Consider the following 25,153-nt stretch of genomic DNA (forward strand, 5'->3'; position numbering starts at 1 on the left):
TTTATTCTTTGCTTTTCATTTCATTCAAAACCTCTTTCCTTCATAAAAAATGTAAGTGGAAGAAAACCAGAAGATTTTTCATTAAACAGTGACAGCTCTCTTCCCAATGGGAACAGGCTTTAATAAGAGGGGGTCAGAGGTCAGTGAGGACTGGATATGGTCCAATTACCTGGACCTCTTGAAGCCGCAGCAAGCTTTTGCTGTCCTGCAGAGATTTGACAAACTGCACAGAGAGGGTGGAAATGGAAAAATGTCGCCATTTGTATGTCTGCCACAGTATAAATTAAACCAATCAGTGTCAGCTCCCATTCCCTTTAAAAGCCAGGTGCCCTTTTTTTTGTTTTGCTGAGTAAACAGGTCTGCGTGTACATATGGTGAAATGTACGAACAGACAAGCTAATGGGCGCAGCAGGAATAAACCAAAGCTCCCGAGGGTGAAGCAGGAGCGTCTTCAGGCACCACCAGAACAGCTGCACTGTACCACAGGTGCTTTACTACGTCACTGAATGTAGACCAGGTTTTTGTTGGTCAACGGTGCAATCACTTTCTACCGCCTCAGGATAACAATATGCCAACAATGCGCCTGACCACACCTCATTTTAAGACCAACACGGCCATAGATGCAATCACACTACTGGAAGCAAAATGGCATATTTTATTGACAAAGAGCAAACTATAATATAAGACAAACATAATCCAGGCTGAAAGCAACACAGCCGCAGATGCCAAATGCAGAAAGGACAGCTGGCATAAAAACAAAACAAAAACACAGACTGTGTTAGCAGGCTTATAATATCACTGTCCATCAATACTGCTTGAGTACATCTGACTATAATTACATTTGTGTATTCCATTAAACTAGCGTGCTGCCTAGGTGTATCCCTATGGCACGCGTATGACAATTTTAGCGTTTCTTTCAGCCAATGATAACATGTTCAGGGGTCTGAATCATAGTGCTCTTGTAATAAGCCTTAATGTATTCGATATTTAGGCAACTGTAGTTCAATCAGAACCCAGAAATATCATCTATATCTGAAAAAGCATACATTTTCACAGTTCGAGATTCTCTGTTTTTTTGTAAACACACTCACATGCGCACACACACACTTGGCAACAGAGATGTTGTCGTTCTCTGTCTCACAAACACACACAGACACACCCACATGCACAAGCACACCCACTGTGTGTTTTTACAGAAGAGACCCTGCGGAGCATCGGTGCAAAGCAAACAAGAGAAGGTGTGATCTGGCCCAGACCCTGGCCTAAAAATGGAAACACAAATCCACGCCCTGTCACACTTCAATTCCAACTTGTCATTCAGCACATTAAAGGAAAGTGACAACAACGACATCAGCCAGGGAGAAAGAGACATGCGGCGGGAAAAAAGAGACACCACAACAGAAAAAGAAGAGGCAAAGGTAGGACTGAGAAAGTGAGGGCTGTAGTGAACAGAAGGGCGATGAGAGTGACAGGTGGAGGAGTAAATATAATCGCACTAACACGTTTCACAGGTACTTTTATGTATCCGTTTTAGTTCTTGTATTGCATGTCACCAACTTGTCAGGTAGTCATTTACACCTATCACCAGCTGAAAGTGGAATAAATCAAATCCCTGAAACCAGACTCCAGCCAAATACTGGCGTATTTTTTACAGGTGGTTGTAAATCTGTCAATCTCTTTCTGTCAGCATCTACTTCACCTTACTTTGCAATTTGCACTGGAGATAAAGCAGTAAAACACTTGACAAAATGAATACAGGCTTGGTTGATGTTTCTCATTTTTGATTATTTAAACCGATAATAGACGTGTCTTTCGCATGACTCGATCTCATTCCGCACGGTTCTTAGCCCATTTCACAGGGTAGTGGTGAAAGGACGACTCTGACTCATGGTTGACATTTACTGACACATTACTGGATCGTCTTGGGGGCTGCTGACTCTTGGGAGTACACAACACGAGGTCTTAAAGAACCACAGTTGTGGCATTGGAATTTTTTTTTCAACCCATTAGCCACAAATCACATATAATTTACATTTCTGCAAACCACTTTCCAAAGTATCCTGTGAGTTTCAAGGCGGCTTTGCACTTTTCAGTTATTTGTGTCATGAGCTACTCAGGTGACCCATCTGACCCCCAAAACAAAGTGAGGTTGTTATACATCCAAAAAAGTCCCCAGGTAACACCAGAAAATCACACATAGAAATGCATTCCCTTGTCCTTGTGAAACAGGTGATGACTGTTGACATAGTGAACACTTGCAGTTTGTGTACAGGCTACCACTGATTGTCGCTTATGGCAAAATGGAAACAAAGAAGAAAGCTCTAATGGTGCTGCTTCTCATTCACGAGGTTCTGCTTCGTTTGCCTCTGCTGACCTGAACTTTAAAAGCCTGGCACTAATAGCACCAGTGGGCGAGATGGCAGGTACCATGCTGTGTGTAATGACCAGACCTGAGCTCTTGTCGTGTACCCTTACAGGCAGTCAGTTTAGGAAGGGTGAGATCTTTGTTGTACATTTGTTGTGTCTTTTGTAGGCAGACTGGACTCTTCCATTTTGAGGAAGTTCTGCTTTTTGCGGGTTTTACTGAAATTCTGCTGAGCAGTTTCCTTTATTTTTAATCGTATCAGTTTCATATCCCCTCAGGGATGTCATATAGAATAAACAAACCTCGGTCAAAACACAATAAAGTTCAGAGACTGCAGACAAGACAATGCTCTTTTGAGTTATTTTTGGAATGGTCATTAAGGTCCTTTTACGTAATCAAACCTACAAGGTAAACAAGAAGCCTTCTATTAAAATAGTAGTGCTACATTATTTATGAAAAACCTCTTGTTGTATTCCAAAGAAAAACAAAGCTGGTCGCCTGACTGACAGAGATGGTCATGATGCTGCTGGAGCAGTCAGTGATGATCAAACCTGTAGTGTGTGAGGGTGTGAAAGAGAACTACAGGGAGGGTTTCCCTTGTCTACAAGACAGAAACGCTCTTAGAGAGTGCTACTTATCGACAGAGTGCTGATCTAATTACGTAACTTAATAGTATGGATTTAGAGGGAGTTGAAGACGGCACAAGCATCCACTGTAAGGCAATAGTGAGAGAGGAAGGCTGAGCAAGTGAACAAGTGTAAGTGTGTGTGAGTGGGCAAGTAATGAGCAAACGGGTGAAAACGTGAGTGCTTGTGTGTGTGTGTATGAGAGAGAGAAAGAGAGAGAGAGAGAGAAAACAGGAAGTAAGTGAGAAAAGCATCGAAAGGCGAGAAAAGGAATGAATGGTTGGAGAAAATAGAGCAGGAGGGATGTAGGTGTGAAAACAAGAACAAATGGACAGACAGGGAAAGACGTGGCTGGAGAGACAGAGGGGGAGAGACACAGAGAGAAGGAGGGAGATGGAGATTCTCATGGGAACTGGCCTATTTTTCAAATGAATGCATACGAACACAGTGCTGCGTCACATTTATGCTCCGGAAGAGAAGCGCTTTGCCCAGATAGGTACACTGCAGACTGGATGCTCTGATTCAGAACCACACACACACACACACAAAAACCACAAAGTGTGGCATCTGCAGATGTCTATTATCATCACAGAATGAAAACAAACTCACCTCCAAGAAGCTGTAAAAATCGACACACGTATATCACCAACAAACACAAGGCAACGAATATGCAGCAGCAACACCAAACATTCAGTTTAATGCTATAAATAACTTGTTGTGCTCCATGCAAACAGATGGTGCGTAAATCTGTATAGGGACTTGAGTAATGAAATCTTGCACAGGAATAATATTCGTGGTTGCAAAAAGTTATGTTACTGTCCATTTTTATTCAGCCTTCCAGTACGAACTGCTTCACAAAAGGGGGGTTTACTGATACTTATGAAAGAAGAACTGGGGTTATCTGAATGACTTATTGCATTCGTAGTTGAGCAAACGAGTCGAGATAACTGACAACTAGCAAGACGAGAGAGCATGTTCTCATTCTTCAATGACTCTTCGGCTGAATTTAATTATACAAAGTCAGTCAAAATAATGTATACACACGTCAGGAAAAAAGGGTAATCTGTTGGGAAAACACCGTACAACAGTACACAGTCTTATTGTAATTTGATCAAAATTTGAAAGAGGTATCTATATGTATAGAAGTACTTATACAAATTAAATATTTATGAATGTTTTTCTTTTCCTGATGTGTGTATTCTTTATTTTGGCTGACTCTGTATATAACGGTGAGAAATAAATATCAAAGGGAGTAAATGACACAACACAAGGAAAACAAAGAAGAGCAGGTAGTTATTGTGATTGACTAGCGCTAGCATGTTCCTGGCTGGCTGTTAGCTTGCCAGCTGCAGCAGTTTATCCTCCCAAACCTGTTAGCAATAAGAATGTCACCAAAGCTTCGAGAAATAAATATTTAGTGAAGATATCGCAAATAAATGTGATCGTTTTCTTTGGTCCAATTCATAAACAAACTAGTTAATGCTATACTAAAATTTTGTGTACTTATGTATTTCAAAACCCATCCGTTAATGATTCTGGCATATGAAGACTGAATATAAGACACTTCTTTTCATTTTGCTTATCATGACTTGTCTGCACTGTATTTTACAATATCCTTACTGTTTAAGCTGCAGAGAAGCAGGTGTTTTCACGATCCTCACTGAATGAAACAATTCTCAGGCTGTAGCTGGGAAGAGCCAGGCTGGCAATTATATGAGGACGCACGCACCCACAGTCCTGAGAGGTCTACACAGGCATAATAAGTGAAAACACTTTTGTGGTGGAATACAAACCAGCTCAAAACAATTGTTTCAGTCTTTATGCATGACTTTGTCTAAAATCTGCATTTATTTAAACTTGTATTATAAGCATTGTTAACGCCACTTTATCTACTGAATAAACACACGACACAAACGACATCTTGCTGTGCATTAAGCAAATGAGTGTGTGCTGAAGTGAGAGGTGTATGAACATAATGTGATTTGTTTGTTTGATTGCAGGGAAAACTGGAATAGTTCCCGTTAAGGGGATCTTAATGCGACTCCATTAGAGAGAGTTGAGGAAGCTGGCATGATTAAGCTGCTTATGAACGCTTGAAAACATACAAGCACGCACAGGAACATGTTCAAAAACAACACAGATTTGGGCAGTCCTCTCACCATGTGCACAAACACACACACACACACACACACACACACACACACACACACAGAGTGGGCTCTGCCAGCTCCTTACGGGCTTGCCAGCAGAGTGACCATGTAAAAACTGGTGTTTCGTGACATTTCCAGCATGACATTTGTCTGCAGGACCATCTGTGAGGGCCAACTGGCAAAACATCTACCCACTGACAACAACATAAAGTCATCATGACATATATATCATATCATATCATTAGATGCATACAATACATATAACGCAACAATGGGCATCATGTTTTCTTAATTATCCCTTCTATATATCTTCCAATAAGTGGACAGTAAAAACATCCTAAGTGGGATTCATGAAATGCCAACAGCCAGTCTGCTCTTATCTACCTGTGTGTATGTGAGTATGTGTGTGTGTATGCGTGTGTATTGATGAGTTGTGTTTCATTGTAAATTGGTCGTGTGTGCCAGGCAATTTGAAATATCCCATCAAACCCACATAGGGGCTCCAGACTGAAGTGCTGTGTGCAAACCTCAATTTGACATTTGACAGGTTATGTTACACTCAGGCAAAAGAGAAAAAAAAAGAAAAGGGGAAGGAATTGCCAAATAAGGGCAACAAAAAAGAAGTCTCATTTGGATTAAAATTGAACAAATAATAATAAAAAAAACAACTTCCATGTGTGAGTAGTGAGGTCACGAGCTCAGAAGACAAAGCATTGAAATCAGTGCCATCTCTTCCAGTCAGGAGCACAAACCTTGTTACAAAACATATCAAAGAACAGCAGAAACTAAATGAAAGACTATGGTGTGCTTTTTTCTTCTGACCCTGTCCTCAATATTTCTTGTTCCTTTTTCTGACTTCCTTTATAAATCTATCTTCCCTCCCTCTGCCTGTCATCAGCTTTAATCCCCCTCCACGCCTTCCCCCCACCTCATCACCATCAATGTCATCTCTCCTCTGCCCACTTCTGCTTTCCTACCATATCTGTCTCTTTTCCCTCCGATTTTGTGCTCAGTTCATCTCTCTCCATCTTCCTTCCCCTCACTCTCCCACTGCTGTGTCCGATGACCAGCCCTGACAAGATACAAAGACACACACACACACACACAGCAGTACCCACCAGCTCACATTGACCTTTACATGCTAGTTTATGTGGCTAATTGAATCAAAATGATCCAGCGGCTAATGCATCTAATTTGATCCACTGTCGAGCCACATTTTCCAGCATTTATAACTGAACAACAGAGAGGGAAAGGTAGAGAAGAAAGAAAAGTTGAATCACAGAAGTACTATTTATCTGTCTGTGTAATCAATAAACCTATCCATCCCTTCATCCGCTGGCAGACAGTCAGGCGGGGAGGCATTCAGGGACATAAACTCATGCGGGCAGAAAGACAAGCTGACCAGACACACCACCTGACACTTCTTTGCTTCTTGAGAGATGTATTATTGACAAACATATTTCTTATCAAAATGGACAGGCCCATAGTGTGTGTTTGTGTGTGTGTGTGTGTGTGTGTGTGTGTGAGTGTGTGAGTGTTTGTGAGGGCTGGGAAGTTATTCATACAATCAGACAGAGTGAGTGACATCATACAGCATGTTATTCCACAGTTTTCAGTACATGTCTGTGATCACAAAAACAACATGCCCATGGGCCAATCAGGGCTGTTTCTGCACAGATTTTAGAGTTAATCACAAGTGTACCATAACAAAACTCAAACTGTCAAACTAGGCAGCGCTGTTCAGACACGAAACAAGATTCTGTTGCTGTTACATTGGCCATTTCTCACAACAGCTATTCTCAGAAACATATTTTAGTGTAACAATAAGTACTGATTGTAATCCAACAAAGCTTGTGATTAGGCCACCACTTTTTTCCTTTCTTGAAAACAGATGACCAAAATTAACACCTAAGTGACAGTAAATGTCATTCACCAGCCAGAGAGCTTTGTGGTCCAGTTTGTCCACATGCGTCCTTGCTGGAGACAGTCTCTCTGCACCTTCAGGTTTTTTTTTCTTGGGTAGAGGTTTAGCTTAGTGCATAAAATGCTAAATTATGTTTTTTTCTACCTTGTTGCCCTGCAAAAGGCAGCTGAAATCAAGGCTTACAGTCAATTGATGGCCAAAAGTTTTGACCATCAAAGACCATAACAGACCAGTTTAAATTCTAAAGTAGTCTTTAAGGGTCACATGCAGTGTAACCTTGATTCAATTCAGACAAAAGTGTTCTTTTTGTTAGATTATCTCCTGGGCCACAGAGCTCAAAACAATACTATCAAACATGTTTTGATTGGCTAAAGGGGCTGCTTGCATAACAATACTGACAAAACAATCTGGATAAAAAATCCAAACATGCTTATAGTGCATATGTATTTGGGTTTCTATTCGTTCACTACTATAAGTTTGGTACAGGTTCTCAATTACATTAATTATATACTGTTAGTCTGTGCAAAGAGGTGATGTCCAAATGACCTAAAGTGTAGGTAACTAATGAAATGAAGAGAGCCACTGTACCCACATGTCTGCTAACTGATAGCTAGTTGCAAGTTTTACTGGAATGTGCTCATCTGAACTTGTCTGCATAAATGCACATGATTAGATGGCACACTTGCAACACCAAGGACACTAATTAGCCTGCAAGTATGTGACACGGACCTGCACAAAGTGTAATCTGCAAGCAAGTATGCAGTTGAACTAGCGCTGATCCAACAGGCATGTTTGAGTGAGCTCGATGTTAATCACTGCTATACGGAACGTGGGATTATGTTGGAAAAAAGTAAACTTTGCATTTGGCAGAACACTGCGGTTCTAATGAGCTGTCTATTAGTCACGTTGAGTGTGAGTAAAGGAGAGAGGAAAAAAGAGAGGAGCCCAGTAGGGTTTTGTATGATGAGCGACCACTGGAGTCACACCACTCCCATCAAAGTTGCCTGCCTCCATGGCACCTTTGCTCGACTTCACAGTCACTGTCACAGCACAGACAGTCCATCTGTCTCTCTGTGTCACCTCTCTCTTTCTGCACACCTGAGCTGCCCAATTAAAACACATCTGATCTCAGAACAGGAAAGGATCCAGAACAAAAAGTGCACTGAACCTCTGACCCAGTTCAAATTCTTTCTCCAGAAGAAAAAAAAATGCATGATTTCATTGGAAAGAAAAAATACATGTTTAATCAATTAGGCTACCATTTTATTGCATTTTCTAATGCGTTTCAATAACAATAGAGCAGATAAGAGTATTGTGGCATGACTTAACTGATTGGAAAACTAACTCATAGAACCAAACAATTCACAAAGCCTTAACCATGACATCATTTATCCCTTAACCTGAAACATAAATTGGAAGCCTGTTTGCTGAACAGCTCTCACTGGAAAGAACATTTAACCATCTTGAACACTGTATCCAATTCTCAGAATCCATCCACAGCTCAGTACAGAGCTGAGTTGTGTCTGCACTTGCTTGTGCCTTGACTGAAAAATGTTGGACTGAACAAACTGCTGTGGAGATCAGTGACATATCAGGAGTCCTCTGAATTTTATGCAGTATTTGACAAACTGGGATTCAGATATACAAACATTTCTCAGAAGCAATGAGTGAGTCAGATATGAAAGGGCAGATCTGCAGGAACTGCATTAGCTAACTGCATCATCAGTTGAGTTGGCGGCTCGATTATCCTTCAGCTCATCCTTTGGCCTTATCTCTTGCTGACAACCAGAAAGGCTCACTTCTTGCTGGAACTTTGAGAATCGCTGATGGGAGAACTTCAAGAGGGACAATGTGTTAACATGAACTCAAATGTACTCTTTGTGTGAGCATATTTGACACAAAAGAAAAAAAAAAATCTGTGAACTCCATCAATCCCCTCCTGTCAAGTTCGGACTGTTAAAGCAGAGTGACGGACAATATGTGCTTCTCTGGTTTGATTAGCTTTTTTTTTTTTTTTTTTTTCTTAAACCAGTCTGCCAGCTCCTCTCACTGCCCTTTTCCGTCTTTCTCTGTGCCAGCCTGGTGGTTTAATCAGGGAAAGCAGCTGGGGACAGAGAGAGTGGAGCTTGTCTCTAAGCCCGGCTGATTTACCAGCTCCCCAGACTTCCTTTATATCTCACCAGCTAATAGGGCGGTCCTGCCAGCTTCACACAGGAACAAAAATGCAGGTGATAAACAGACAGGCTGGCAAAGTATACAAAGGTAAGATGCAGGATGAGTGACATCGATGCTGAAAACAACAACAAAAAACCTAAAGCTGAAACTACTAAAACACATGCTGCAGACATGGATGGTGGACATCACCATGGAGACCAGAACAAAGACATTCTTCTTGTCAATTTTTAAGCTCAAGAACCAGTTTGTTTTTTCCCCACCCAGTCATCCATCGCTGTTTCAGCAGGCACACTCAATGGCTCTGTGAACTTGCTCACAAGAGGAATCAATGACTGATTGGTTTTCACTTCCATATCATATTCCATAAATACCTGAGCATTCAGAAAAATGTGACTTGGAGGTTGATATGAAAGCTATTCACAAACTTGTCATTTTTAATTATATTGACTACAGACTGCACTTGTTTGACATCTTGCTCACTTTATGACTTATTCATTTCCAAAGCTGTCATTATTTTGAGTAGTATTTATTAGTATAATACTTTATAATACAGGAACTTTGGTAATCTCATGTAATCACGTTTCCAGCACTAACCAACACCTCTGTAAGAGAGTCTGTCTTACACTCAAACTTTCCAAGCAGGAAATGGTGCAAAGCCAAGACAAACAGACAACAACTCAAACTGAGACATTATTGCTAAAAATTGATTGTGAGCAGGAGGAGGTCTTTAATGTCATTTCTGAAGGATGTTATTATCACCAAAGGAAGCCAGAGTGGGTATTTTTGCAAATGAAAGGGCAATCAGATTTCAATTTGTAGACCAGAGACATTTTAATGGCAGGTGTAAATATAACTACACTCTGTACAAATGGACCACTGCTGACATCTGAGATAAACGAGCAGACAGACCTTTTCAGAATGACTAGACTGGCAGATACACAAGTCAGAGAGACAGAGAGGCGGTTGGGGACAGACCTGTGACAGATTTAGTTTGTCCCCTCTGCTGTTCAGACTGTTAGACTAAGATGAAGATGGCTATACAGCAGGAGAGGCAGACAGTCAACTGACAGACGTTCTGTGAGAGGGACAGACAGGAGTATTCCAAGAGATCTGTGACAGATCCTGCGTGCTTGCCTTTGCCTCCCACAGCTGAATCCTGTTTCGTTTTCACCCCCTCTCTCTATCACAAAGCGAGTGGAGCCCGATGACCCAAATGCAGGAGACGGCAAGCAGACAGGATCAAACACTGAACTATTTATTGAAACTAACAGAAACTGAGACACAGGAGCACATGTGCAGACCCCAAAGTCCATAGTGTCACATTTCATGTATTAAATCCCACATCTGTGCTGACACACATACATACACACACACACACAAACAAACAAACAGCCGCAGACTTATCCTATTGCTCTCACCTCCTGACGGTTGCTAAGCAACAGCACATATCCACAGATTGTTTACAGAGCTTGTAATATAGTTCATCTCAAAGGGGAGTGAGACAGAGACAGATGACACAATCTCCACGGATGGAGAGATAAAAAGAATAAAAGAGGAGAGGTGGTCCGTCCCTTCACGGGCAAGTGGGCAGTAATGCACTGAGGCTACTGGTCCCTGGTGTATGATGTGTTATAAAAGACAAAAGAAATGTTTTGTGATTTAATACTCTGCCGCTAAATCAACCCCATTTGTCTAGATGTGTCTTGTGTTTGAAAGGCAAGGCTGGTGACACACATTCAGTGTCATGTATCGTCACTGTGTTGATTAAGTCTCAGGGTGAAAGAAATAAAAACACACTTTAACTTTTCCTGTCAATGGCATTATGATCCAGTCAGAGGACAGACTCTCCACTTTGATCTATGGTACACACAAAGTCATGTGTATGTACACACACACACACATGCATATTTAAGCCATTGGTTTGCATTAGTTTCTAGGTGTTCAGACTGAAACCAGCCCTGCAATGTTGCGGGTATGTTGCTTCATGTACAAGTGAAATGATGAAATATAATCCAGGAAGGCGGATTTGAGTAACAGATCCAGGAGTTTGAACGTTTTTTTTTTTTTGTTTTTTTTTTGCAGCTGTTTATAATGAGACAAGATTTTATAGCTCTGAGAAGTTTTCACCGTCTCAACAACAGGTGGCAAAAGTTGGGCAAAATTAAACTTTTTCTAGTCTCATTAAAGAGGAACAAGTGTGCTGCATTTTTTACCAGCAGAGCTATGGGTCTGTCAGTACATGACACATTTTCTTTGGCCTGAATTACAGTGGAAGAATTTAAAAGCATATGCTATGGCTGCTATAGGTGTGTTTTTGTCACTGTGTTTTTAGGTATAGTTTAAATATCGCATTGGTTGATCAAAAAGATTGATCAAAACTGCAAAATTCAAAAACAAAAGTTTTTAAGAACGCTTGAGACGATTTTTGTTTTTCGAAAGAGTTAATGTTCTTATTAATCTTATTATAAACCTTTCCTAGTAGTAACATTTAACTCACAGGACTGATCAGCTGTTTCTGCGAAGAGAATAGATGAAGAAGAAGTTGTTATCCTATTAGCAAAGTTGACCGTAATTTTATTCTAATATGTATCTATTTTATTCCAATATTTTAACTGCTGCATTATTTATATCTTTGACTTAGGTTCTCTTTTTATCATTTTACTTGTATGGTTTTCTGAGAACAAGAATTTCATTGTCAACAAGTGCTTCACTGTAGTTGCTGTACAAATGACAAAAAAAAGACTTAAATTTAAATAAAAAAACTTAAACTTCAAAAGCCAGTAGGTGTTGTGTGACTGGTGGCCGCTTGCTAGTCTGTCAGAAAAACTTACAGTTCATTTTTTAAGAGTGAAATATGACAAACCTCATGTTTGTTTTCCAAGACATATCTATAGAGGAAAGGTAGGCATAAACGCAGCTGGATGTACTACGATGAGCATCTTTTAGAATAAATGGATATAATGCAGGAAAACATTTAGCCATGAATGTAGTCATGAGTGTAAATCGAACTGTTCTTCTAACTCCATGTGCCACATGCAGCACAAGTCAAATGTGCTTTTGAAATACTGCAAACACATTAGAGGTCAACAAAAACTGTAACTGCATCAAATTGTGATGCTTTGGATCTTAAACAGTGACAAACTTCCTAACTACAAATAGTAACTGTGTCTGGTCCATTACATCATATTTTATGCTGATGATTACACACCCTGTACAGTTTTTAAACATGTCAGCTGTGACATCCCAACTGAGGTAAAGTTAAAGTTTCACTCACATGACCGTGTTCATTCCCGAAACCTGCTGGAACATCTGAAGACCACAGCCCACCAGGAGGGCTCGCCGAGTTGGGGGGTAGGTCAGCATCCGCCAGATCACAGGGCCATCTGGAGACACAAGCAAAGGCACAGCAGAAATTAATTTCAACCTCAGCATGACTCCACTGTGAAAATTACACAGACATGAACAGAGTTTCAACCCAAAAACAAACTACCAACTGTTGGAAAAACACCTCTGATGCTTCAAAAGTACGGCTGACGTAAATGGCCGACACCAATGTGGTGTTACAACAAAGCTTCCATGATAGAACAGCATAGAACAGCAGGCCGAGGTTACTCTCTGATGATATCTTTCCAACACGCATGAGGCCATATGTCTTGACTTTGAAACTTCTTATATGATTTAACCTGCTTCTGCACGAAAAGGGAGGCGGAATTAGTGGGACATTTGACTGAAGAAGGGTTGATAACAATATCTTGTGCTATAATGCATTATTTGATATACCTAATGTACAATGCTAGAAATCTTGACATTTTGGGAACAAACTACATCCACTTTCCTGATGAATGTGTCCTTTAAATATGAAGCTACTGCCAGAAGCTGCTTAGGTTAGCTTAGCACGAGTCTCCAGGTCATCACTGCTCCTGACCAAGACATATTCCAACACATACAGTCCTATAAAACCGCAGCTTGTTGTTTTTTCACTTTGGTTTTTGGAACAATTAAACAAATCAGATATGATATGGTAATTAGTGAGCTTTAGAGGTAATGTTAGAAGCACCATTTTTAAACAGAGCCAAACTGCTCTGGCCAAATTTAAAGTCTATGTGCTACCTTAACATTTAGCATACAGACATCAATTATCTCATCTCACTGTCAGCAATTAAGTTTAGTGGGGGTTTTTTTCTCTCTGAAGTACAAAGATAGAAATCACCCATTTCATCACTTCTACCAGCTGATAAATTCCCATATTCACAATATATTTTTGATTCTAGCATGAAACTGGCTTTATGACGCCCAGCTTTTGGCCTTTATGGAGTCCCAATTGGCTCAGCAGCAGGACCAGACTGTGATCTGCAACACAGACACACACACACACACACACACACACACACACACATAAACAAGCAGATCATTTGGGAGGAGAAGTCTTAATAGGATGAGAGTGTGGCTGGACAGGCATGAAGTTGTTGGATAAAGAGGGAGACACACATGGTGCCAAAAGATCAGATAAACAAGCGTGCGTGTGCACACACGCACACACTCTCTCTCTCACACACACACACACACAAAGAAACACACAGGTAACACATATGCCCGTGTGCCAGGATACACAAGTGACTGTGCAAACACAAGCACATACAAACATATCATAAACAAGGATGCATGAGCTTGCACATATGAAATGACACACAAACACACACGCAGGCTGATTATTTGGGAGCAGCTGTGTGTGGGAGGACTCTGGACCAGCGAACATCTCCTTTAGCTGTTTGACAATCAGAGCAGACTCTGTAAAGGAGGCTCCCGCTGACACACAAACACATTTCCTTTTGACAGCTGTCACACTTCTAATCATCTTAGAATCCTTTGGATTCTGAAAGGCTAAAAGGGGCTTCTTAACTTTCACCTATTTGTCAACATTATCGCTGCAGAAGCCACTTCTGCTCCTTTTGAAGAGACGACAGGCAATTTTCAGAACACATTCTGAATCAGTCAAATAGATAACTTGGTGAGTTGTAATTTTCATGAAAATTTGCTGTTAACCTCAATTCATTGTATTATTCCACCAAAAACCTTATATGTAAGTAGGACATGTCTGTCATGTTTAGCTTCTAAGGAGCTGTTTTTTCCATCAGGCCAGCGTTTTGTTAGCGTACATTCGGTAGGCCACAAACACAAGCAGCGTGGCGTGGTGGGATGAGGAGTATCTATTCCGTAACGTAAGTGTTCAACAAGTGTTAAACAACTACAACAAAGCATCTTGCACCACCCTACATGTTACTTCTTGAAGTCTAGTGAGGATGGTCTAGTGAGTTCCCAGCATTTTTGGAGCTTGACCTTTGTGAGACATTAAAAGCCAGGATGGCAGTTCTTCTTCTTTTTCATCTTTCTTTGGTGTACTGATACTGAGTATGGGTAAAATGTCATGTCAGTGTCAAATTTCATTTAGCCCACTTGGCTTACAAGTGTTTTTTGAAAAAAAAAACAAACAAAAAAAACTTTAAAATACTTTTGAGTTTTTGTCAGAAGTGGGTCATAAATAATCTACTGTATGTCAGTTTCATCATTCAAAGTCAAGGTTTAATGTGAAGCAGAGCTCTCGACCTCAGACAGTGAAGAGGAAGTGATGTGTTTATGGTGATCCATTTCCATGGAGCTAACCTGGTGAAGTGAGATTGGTTGATCCCTGGAGACCTGAGCACAGGACTGTTATCTGATTAGCCGACAGGGAAATCGTGATTCATGGGCCGAAGTCAACTAGCGAGAGAGTAGAGACCTACTGGCCGCCTGAACAGCTAAATTTACTCAGGCAAACACACAAACAAGCAGAGAGTATGTGGAATCTCACACACAAACACATTCAGGTGCAATCAATCATACAGACACAATATCTTTTCCCCTCTTGTTTGCTTAAGGGTTAACAATACAGCACATATGTATGTTTCTCTGTTTAAAATGCAATTGAACTCATTCGCACTGAGTCACGTAAGCTCACTGTCTCACACACATGCAGAGCCACAGACACAGCTTCATCGCCTCAGCTGTAATTTAATCAGAGGAGATATTGAAAAAGAAGTATGGCAATGCAAAACAAGCCAGCGAGCTATCAAGCCACAAGCACAGTGATTAAGTCTCACAGCGCGGCAGTAATTGCACATCAGTATTCCATACTGAACCTTTCAAACTGTACCTTTTATATGGTTTATATCTCTATTTCATTCAGATTACACTGCAATACCGCTATCATCACAGTTTAGCCTAACCTACCAAGTATACTGAAAACTTGAAGTATCCAGTCAAATAATACAAGACAATGATTCATCAGATCTAATGAGAGATGATTGCTGAATGTGACTGTAAAACACCCAAAATCTAAATGTATAACACACACACTGACACACACACACAGAGACGCACATGAAGCTCACTACAAAGGTATGACTCTCTTTTCTTATGTCAGTCTAGGCACACGAGCTCTGTGATCATCCTCCACCATCTCTACCTGCCATGATCTCCTTTCATTTTACATCTTATCAGCATTCAAACACTAAGAGCACCACATCAAGAACGTAACATTTTTTTTTCTGCTTGGTTTTTTTTTTTACAGCGAGCAGGGCAAGCCTAGGATGTGTGCGTGTGTGTGTTTTCTTCGTAATGAGAACAAGGTCCCTCGTCTTCTCTGTCTCTTCCTCTTTGGTATTCACAGAAGGAAATCTCCAATTAGCTCTCTTTTCTGGCTTCCTTGGCTACTCAGGAAGCACCCCAACTTCTCTACTCGACAACCCCCCATGGCCAATTAGAGTGTTCATTTAGCACCGTCAACCCTGTCAGATGTTCCGTTTTATTCACGCTTCAAACACGTGCTACATTCGGCTTAATAAAGGATACAGAGGGGCTAGAAAGGAGGAGGGACTCTGATGGAAGCTCGCTTTCGAGGAACACTGGCAGGCACCCATTCACAGGACTTATAAATTCTGATTCCCATACCGAGTCGTAAATCCTCTGTAAATACGCAAAATGTATTTCTATCTATGGGTCAGTGCACGGACAAGAGTATCAAGAAGGGGGAAATGCTGGTGCCGAACAATGGCCAATCAAGGACACCAAGAGAACCAATGAGGCCACTGATGGAAGCACAGAGGGAATTATAAAGATGTGTCAGTCAAGTCAAGAATAGCTCTTTCTATCCATCCAATCACGTGTCCACAGGAAGTAAGTGGCTGCAAACGCGCTTCACTTACATAACCAAGCGGGCTGCAATCAAGGACTGAAGCCTGAGCAGGCAATCTGCAGCCCTCCTACCTCAACCCCCACTTCCACTCTAATTATTTCTTCGACATACTTCCCCTCTACTCTCCTTTCTCACCTCTCCTTCACTTCCTCATCAGAGTGGGATCATGCCACCTCGCACTCTGCGCAGTGCAGATCAGAACAGAAGGTCATGACTAATGCAGAATAGAAATTAGGTCTGCCTATTTCACTAAATTACTAAGGAACGGATGTTTTCAAAATGTTAATGTTACAACTAAATATCCACCATATGATCAAGCTGAATCTCCCCTTTAAGCTACAGGTTGAAGTGAAATGAATTTCAATTTGGGAAATTATTATTATTTACTTTCTAGCTGAGAGTTAGTTAAGAAGTGTGCAAGCTAAACATGAAGAGACTGACTGAAAACAGTGGAAACAGCTAGTTTTGACTCTGAACACAACATAAAAACAAGTTTAGCGGGTTATGTGTAGGACTTGGTTGGGAGCAGTGACTTCCTGTTACTGGTGTCATTACTATGAGGTTGTGGGGGCAAAAAGATACAACATGTTAAACCACAATAGTTCATTTTCACACTTCATTTTCAAACAACATGTAACACATTAACCCGTAACCTTTTAAAGGTGCTCGGCAGAATTTAATACCATTACCCTGAGACAAGCTAGCACTTTCAACATTTCCCCAAGACTTCATGATAGGCTGAGCTAAAGGTGGTTCCAGTGTAATGTCATATTGTGTGCTCATCATTTGCTTGGCTGGACAGTGAATGATAAAAATGTCAAAAGAATGAATCTGGGGAAAGCACACTGAAAGTCGAACACCATCCTAACCTGACTAAAGTTAGTTAAATTATATTTTTTGATGAGGTCTCAATAGTTACCACATTTTCATTTACAGTAACAGGTAGCAACAGCACTGTTTGGACAGCAGAGAAAAAATATGATCACAGATTTGGATGCTTACAGACAAGTGGGCCTTGAGGTTCTATAACAAAGATGCTCTATGTGATGTGGCATTACTGTAACATTCCGGTATGCTGTAGGGGAAATATATATATATCCCATCAAAAATATAAAAGACTGCATATTTTTTGGAGAGCAAGGATGGTTTTGGTTGGTTCTTTCATGGATAACTGACAGTCACTCTGGACATGGTGTGTTAGCAGGAGACAGCATTTTAAGTGGAGCTGATCAGATTTTGTTAGTAGCCTGCAGATGCAGGGGAGCAGCTGTGTTTATCTGAGGGCACCGAGAGGCCAGGAGCTGAGAACCAGACAGACGTCTAGATGGGTGGATGGATGGATGAATAAATGAATGGAGTCTCACATGCATAGACACTGACTGAAATAAATGCACAACTGTGGCACTGGAGTTTATACTAATTCAAGATTACATCATTCAACATTGTACATCATCAACATGGTATACATATGCTAGCATAGCAGAAATGTCAGTTATTACTGTGACCAAAGCAAATATTCACCAAAATTTTCAAAGCTGATATGACATAGCAGGTTTGGTTCAGCAATCAGCAGCTGATAATGAAACAATGCCAGTTTTGCATAGCCAGTTTTCTTTCCTCATGTCATTCTGGATTTGTCCTTTTACCCATCTGGCAAATCTCTCTCAAAGCTTCTGTGATCTCCACCTGCTTCAATATCTTTACTTTAAGCTACTTTAAGGCTGTAATCTAAGGGGATGTCATTTCTTTCAGTGTCAGAGCTGTAAAACAGCGAGTGTAAAAAATAAATAAATAAATAAAACAGATTTTTTTTTATATAAAAAAAGGATAATAACTAATGGAGCAGAACCAGAGAAATTGTATTTTTAATTCCTTCTTCCTTGTGAAAACCTGCCAACCACATTGGAGATTCGACTGTTTTATGCTAGTGGCGACTTCAAGTTACATCACTTTATCAGATTTCACACAGCTCCCTCTAGAAACACAACACTCCCCGATCAAAACATTTTGACATCCTAGACGCCAGGATAAAATGATGGCATTGTATGCTTCTGCAAACTACAGATATGCTTTGTATGCATGATACATATCACATCAACACTTCTGAACTGACATACTTCACATTACATGTGAGCTGAGTTCCTCATCTGGAGAAGGAGGGGGTGGTGGTGGTGTGAAGCAGACCATCGTTCCAGACGAAGCAACATGACAATTTTCTCATGACATTTTTCCAACTGTGTTTGCAGCCACACAAGCAGATATTTTTGGACTTGTCCAGTCATGTTTATGGGAACAAAGAGATGACAAAGAGAACAAGATAAAGTGATTCTTCCTTCGTTACTGAAATTTATGACATGAAATCAAGTGTTACACACAGTGTTAAAGCTCTGTGGGCACTTTCTCACAAATTACCATAAAGGTCTTGATTAGCTGGCTCCTTTAATGTATGTCTGTGTTTCTTAAAAAATGATTAGAGATGGCAGTGAAGTGCAGACCCAATGGAACAGCAAAGAGTGAAAATTCTCAGTCAGGGAGAGCTGCTGCCTCAACTAAGCCAACAGCGCTTCTGTGACAACAAAACCATCATCCCTCCAGTTTGAAACTGATCACATCAAAAGATTCAATCAATAAAACACAGGAGGTTGCCTTTCAGCGTTTCCTGTCAGACTGATGTTGTTTTGGTCCATCTCTGTAGCCTGGTGGCTAATGAAAGAGGGTTATACAAAGCCAGAAGAAGGCAGAGAAAGAAACAGGAGCAGGAATAAAGTATGAGTTTCTCCGTCTTGGTTTGATCAGTGTTGAAAACCACTGCCTGGTTATGTAACACACAATCAGATCATGCCAGCAGGCACAGAGCGCTACCTGAAGTTGAGACGAGGACACGGCACAGAGGCACATTCATTTTTAAACTGCGTCTGATTTTCCAACTGAGATTTCTATTATTCATCGGTTACACAGCTCTCCCCGCAGACACACTGTCTGTCATTAAATGTATAGTAACGCAGCACAAAAACATCAAGCGTGACTATCTTTCGTTTTGTGAACAGAAGTTATTTTCTGGCTTTTAATGACAGCTAAGAGGGTAAACTCCACCGGCCCAGACCTCTATGCAGGTTTAAACAAATGTTATGCAAGAATCAGCTGCTAGTGCCAGTTTTACCCAAAACTGGTGGGTAGTCCTCAGGGACATGAGTAGAGAGGAAAAAAGAAAAGTGTGTGTGTGTGTGTGTGTGTGTGAGAGAGTGAGAGAGAGAGAGAGAGAAATGAGGGGCCTTGATGGCCTAAGGCAAATAGAAATACACACACACACACAGAAAACACACACTTTCTATTTTATATCTTATTATTCTGCAGTAGAGTTGGACTATTTTGTTGGACACGCGCACACAGCGTGATATGCATTTTTTAATAGTTCTGTGGGAGATGGAAGATACCACAGTGAAAAAAAACTGTCTTTGAACTAAATATACACACAAATTACACATTCAAATACTGTACTTCTTTTTTCACACATCCAGTCTTATCTGGCAAGTGAGGATTTTCTTCTACAGTGTGTGCCTTCTGTGGCAAATGAAATTCATTATCACATTTTTTAAATGGTGAAACAATGCAGCTGGCCTGATGTGATCCCCCCCACCTTAAAACTAAAAATAAGTGTGTTGTAGAGTGTGAAAGAAGGTGGACCAATATCCATCTGTCCATGCAGGGCGTGTGACAGGCGCAGAAGGGGTATCCAGATAGCTCTGCCATGGCACAACTCTCCTTGCTCAATTATTAACAAGCTGCTTAAAACCTGAAGGGGAACAGAGTGGAGAAAGAAGGCTTTTTTTTTGTTCAGTGTTTTGGCTTTTCCTCGCCATTTATTCAGCAACACAGTGACCCATGAAACAGGTTTAAGACTGCTGACATGTTTTGGGAAGGCAGCAGCTCAAGCCTAAAAAGTGTTCATTATTTCCCATTATTTCCACAATTTCTCAACAAAACTACAGCTCTTTGAGCCCACTGAGCTACAGGAGTACAATCAGTACATTCTCAATTCTGTGCAAGAAGGGAAAACTTTTCTCAAAATATCAAATTATCCCTTTAAAGAAGGCAGGAACAGGGATTTCTTCTGGAGCCTTTGTGCACGTAGGACCCGGAAGGATTCTGGGCCCTGCTGCACTTGTCCCCATCCCACCATTACTGCATGTATAATAAAACACACACTACAATGTGTCTGCTCACCTTCAACTCAAACACACACTCAGTAGATTTACATGTATTCCAGCATCCTAGTGTTTCATATCCAAACAGGTGAGTGAACTCTGCTGCCGGTCTGCTGGACATGGTTCATCACATTCTCACCAGGAATAAAAGACAAAACATCAGGCAATGATATTCATCAAGTGCATTACATTCGCACTTTGCTTTCCGCATGAAGATCATCATTGCATTTTTCTTTCACTGACTAACTGCAGTGTTTTATCACTTCAGTTGACGACACACTTTTGCTAAGGGTAGAGACAGTCAGTCATCAGAAATGTAGACAAGATGTTTCATGTCCGGTACTGATAACAACTAGGATGCAGTAAAAATAAACTCATTAACTTAGACATCGAGGTATTCACCAATTATTGCCAATGATTACACAGGATTAGTGGAAAAGGCTCCACTGCTTAGCAATGAGAATTTGGCTAAGAGAACTAATCTACTACGAACATTAAATCTCAGCTATATCAACAATACTAAGCATAAAAGCCACTTTGTACACTTAATATGATTGGACGGATGCTACTAGCCACACAAAATTATGATGAAGCCAGTTACTGCATAGCAGCCCATGTCAATTTATGATACGCCAAAACTTGAAGAAATACAACCGTGTCATGCATTGCAGCATCATAGGTGGTCAGTATCCTCATCAACTTCACTACACCTACTGACTTGTATCTGTTAGGACTTTGGAGAAAGTACATTGATGCTTTTTTTTTTTTCATTTCCATCAAGTCCATCTTTCTGGACTTTTTTAAATTTTACACTTGTCTCATTCCCCTGCTGTCCTGTATGTATGTAACACTGAGCACAAATGAACAAAACTGAACAGAATACAACAGAAATGACAGAAGATAGTGACAATGCTTGCTTCACAGTCAGTTCTAAGGGGAATGTGATTGCTCAGTCTCATTCCACTCAAGTCAAGAGTCAATCACTAAACAGATGGCCCACATTTTGAATGCAGACAGAGGGCCCAATCTGCGCACCAATCTGTGTACAAGACGAGTAGTACCAAACATGACTCACAAAAGCAGAGTGATTGGCGACATCTGCGTTTCTAAGAGAACCATTGCTGAAAGAGTATGCTGAGCTGCAGGGGGAGAAAAGTGTGATCTGCATTTCAAAAGGTGCAGAGATGACCTTCATGCCTGTCGGGTGGCAAGACTTGTGATCTAAATCTGATCTGCTTGGCCTACAGAGTCAGCTTAATTGGTCAAATATTTCTGTTTCTATATGATAAAAGAAGGGAAACAAAAGGAAAGGGCTTATCCATATTTAACCTGTGTTCCAATAATTCACACAGCATCTACAGAAGTAGATATTTTGTCTGTTACTGCACTGATGCGTAAATATGAAAGCATTAAGGAATCTCTAAACTGGCATCTACAATAACTACAGGTAAGGAAAAATAATGACACTCACAAAAAAGTTCACTAAAAACGAAGTAAAATTTTGATATGAGGCTTTTCCCATTCTAGGATCTACTTCAATGGCACAGCTGCTATCACAAATTTAGCAGCATCTAAAAAATGTTCACCGGGAGGCGAAAGGAGTTCGGTGGCAAAGAACCTCTCACATCTGTTCTTGTCAAAATCTTTTTAAACAACGTCTCCTCTCTGCATGACTCACAAGCACCTACTGTCTCAGCAGCCTCGAGACGAACTGAGTGGGTTTAGGTAACACTCGTACTGAACAATTGTACAGCATGGTGCAGAGGCACTGGTTCACGATGTGTCAAGACAGCTTGACAACAAAGCCTTAAAAGAAGATGAAGCAAACAAATCAATCTCTGATTAATCCATTCAACAATCGGAGGAAAATACAAAGTGGAAAATAGATACAGATGCAAAGAAAGAAGATTGTGTGAAGATTTAAAAAGAAACATCATAAAAGTTAGTGCTGGCTCAGTGTTTAGAGAGGATCTGATGCCTTTAAATGTGAGAGAGGGGAGCTATATTCCTGGAAGAGTTATATCTTAAAGTGATTTGTCTCCAGAAGGTAAACAGCAAACTGTGCTGCGATGACACAGTGAACAACTATCAGAACTGATATGGGGAGAGTTGCTCTTTAAATCACATTTCATTTAAAGAGTAACTCCACTCTATCTCTTTCATGGAGACCACACCCATCCAAACAGGTAATGGTTGTTTGGTAATGGAGCCTTTCCACAGACTGTATAATAAATAGCAGACAAGCCCACCATGATCTGGTTAGTCTGCAGACCTTGGTTCTAAAGTCTCACATTTGGTAATATGACTGACGTCATCTTGTTTCTTGTCTCATACAGTTTAATGCCAGCTTCTAGACCAACAGAAGAAAAATCATCCAGTTCAATGATCATTAGTTATGACAGCAAATAACGAAAATTAACATGCCTAAGTGTATTCATAGGCATCTCTTGAAAAACAACAGAAGCATCAAGCTTAATTTAGATGAATATGTACCTTGTCTGTAGAATAAAAGAAAATGTTTCCTGTTAGGCAGCACCCAGCTTACAAAAACTATTAAGGAAATCTTTTCTGATTCTTTGGTTTGATTGGGTTTGTTCTAAGTACGTGAATTAAACACGCCTAAATATGTAAATATTCCAATGTTTGAAGAAAACTGGCCAAACATTTTTGCTATAAATGTGGCCTCCCGGGTGGTTCCAGCTTACACAGCTGCCTTCACAAAACCACACACACACACACACACACACCCTCATCCATCTATCCATTCCCATTGGACAGTAATAGAATCTCTCAGGCCATTTTGAAGTCTGCTGGTAATCAGTCTACAGAGTTATTGAGATTCATGACTTCCCAGCTGCACACCTGCCCTAACGTAAATGATAAGGGTCTTCTTTAGGGGATCACGCTCGCGCGCACACACACACACACACACACACACACACATACATACATACAGAGGTATATGTGAGAGAGAACCAGAGGTTAAGGGAAAACAGCACCATAAGCACTCTTACCTAAATGATCAGAATCCTCATTTTTCTGTTTAAAGCCTCTTGAATATTAATTTTTCCTAAGAAAATTTACTGACCAAATAAATACACAATCTTTGATGGAACATTTGAGTCATAAACATTATAAACCTTGTTAATTTCACTCGGGGCACACTGGGGTCTCTGTGCCCAAAATATAACAATTCAACAAGCCTATTTTAATTGAATAAGGTATATCGGGATGAGTCACAGGTTCACAGATGTCTAATAATATGAGAAAACCGAAAGCCTGGAAAACCATATTCAGAAGAACTCTGCTACACGTCAGGGTAGCCTTCATTTCAAGATGAAAACGATTTGAATAAGTGAAAAGCTCCAGTGGCGCCATTAAAAATCCTTTCGTTGTTCCTCCATTGTGAGTTGACAAGACATGATTATTCAAGGCTACCAAAACTCCTTCACTTTACTGCTGGATATGAGCAGTGAAAATGCGCTCAAATTCATGTTTTAATTATATATGGAGGCTGTACTCTATGGTACTCTCCCAGAGGTAACTCATAAATAAGTTTTTGTGACGCTTCGTTTGACATAACAAATGAAAACACAGGGATATAGCTAGCTTGGCTCCGGCTTCCTGGAGTCTCAGCGGGTTACCTGGCAACCTCACATTGGCACATGTACAAAGATACTCCAGGAGGTAAAAAAAGCGAGAGGGAGCCTTCATATAATCCAAACACCTCCACAAACATGAGGATGGAGACCTAATTTAGTTGTTGGGTCAAGAAAATGACAGCTTGAGTTTACACAAAACTTTGTTATTTTTTTAATAATCTTTAATCTTGTCCTGCTGGCTGCTGTAATGACCTAATTACCCAATTTGCCCTCTGGGATCAGTAAAGTCTCATCTTATCTTATGTCTTATCTAGGAGTAGCAGTTAGTGGTGAGACTGACTGGACGCTGCTGCTGGGTAGATCTGGTAAGCGAGGCAACACATAACGCATTAAAACAACACAGCAGACACATCAGAAAAGGTCTTGCCGTTGTGCTTAACCAAATACCTTTAAATATTACAGTTACAACCAAAAACGAACAGAAATAAACAAGTTTTCTGACTTCACTTATCTCTGCAGTGCAAATGTACTGCCAGTTTTCTACCTGGATGTGACTACTGTTAGCACGATCTCACTGTAATTCAGTCCACTGACAAGCTGAATCTTAAATGAAAAATTCATGCTCATTTCAGATGTTTAGGAATCTAGTTCATTAACATAAAAGAAGACAGGAAAAAGGAAAAGAGACTGGAAGGGAATATCAGATATAAATGGAATTTCAGGAATCAGTCAGAGGCAAACACACACTTGGACAGATACGCTTAGTGTCTTCAAACTTATACTTCAATGATTTTTGTTCTTGCTGTTGATGTTATTTGTATTTCTCGTCTTCTGCTGAAAATAAAAAATCAATCACCCATGCTCATGGTCCTCGT

The 25,153-nt window shown here is 40.5% G+C and overlaps 1 protein-coding gene across 2 annotated transcripts in view; it reads right to left on the minus strand.

The window, feature by feature from the left end:
- LOC124053457 (proton myo-inositol cotransporter-like) overlaps positions 1–25,153 on the minus strand; it is a 57,155-nt gene that overhangs the window by 9,507 nt on the left and 22,495 nt on the right. For both annotated transcript variants that reach the window (XR_006842155.1, XM_046378617.1), the window contains exon 4: positions 12,515–12,623. Coding sequence is in view for 1 of the 2 variants with exons in the window: in XM_046378617.1 (XP_046234573.1) it covers positions 12,515–12,623 (109 nt within the window). In the remaining variant the exon portion in view is untranslated. The remainder of the gene's footprint in view (positions 1–12,514; positions 12,624–25,153) is intronic.

This window comes from Scatophagus argus, chromosome 22 (assembly GCF_020382885.2).
Source record: "Scatophagus argus isolate fScaArg1 chromosome 22, fScaArg1.pri, whole genome shotgun sequence".
Taxonomy (NCBI): Eukaryota; Metazoa; Chordata; class Actinopteri; family Scatophagidae; genus Scatophagus; species Scatophagus argus.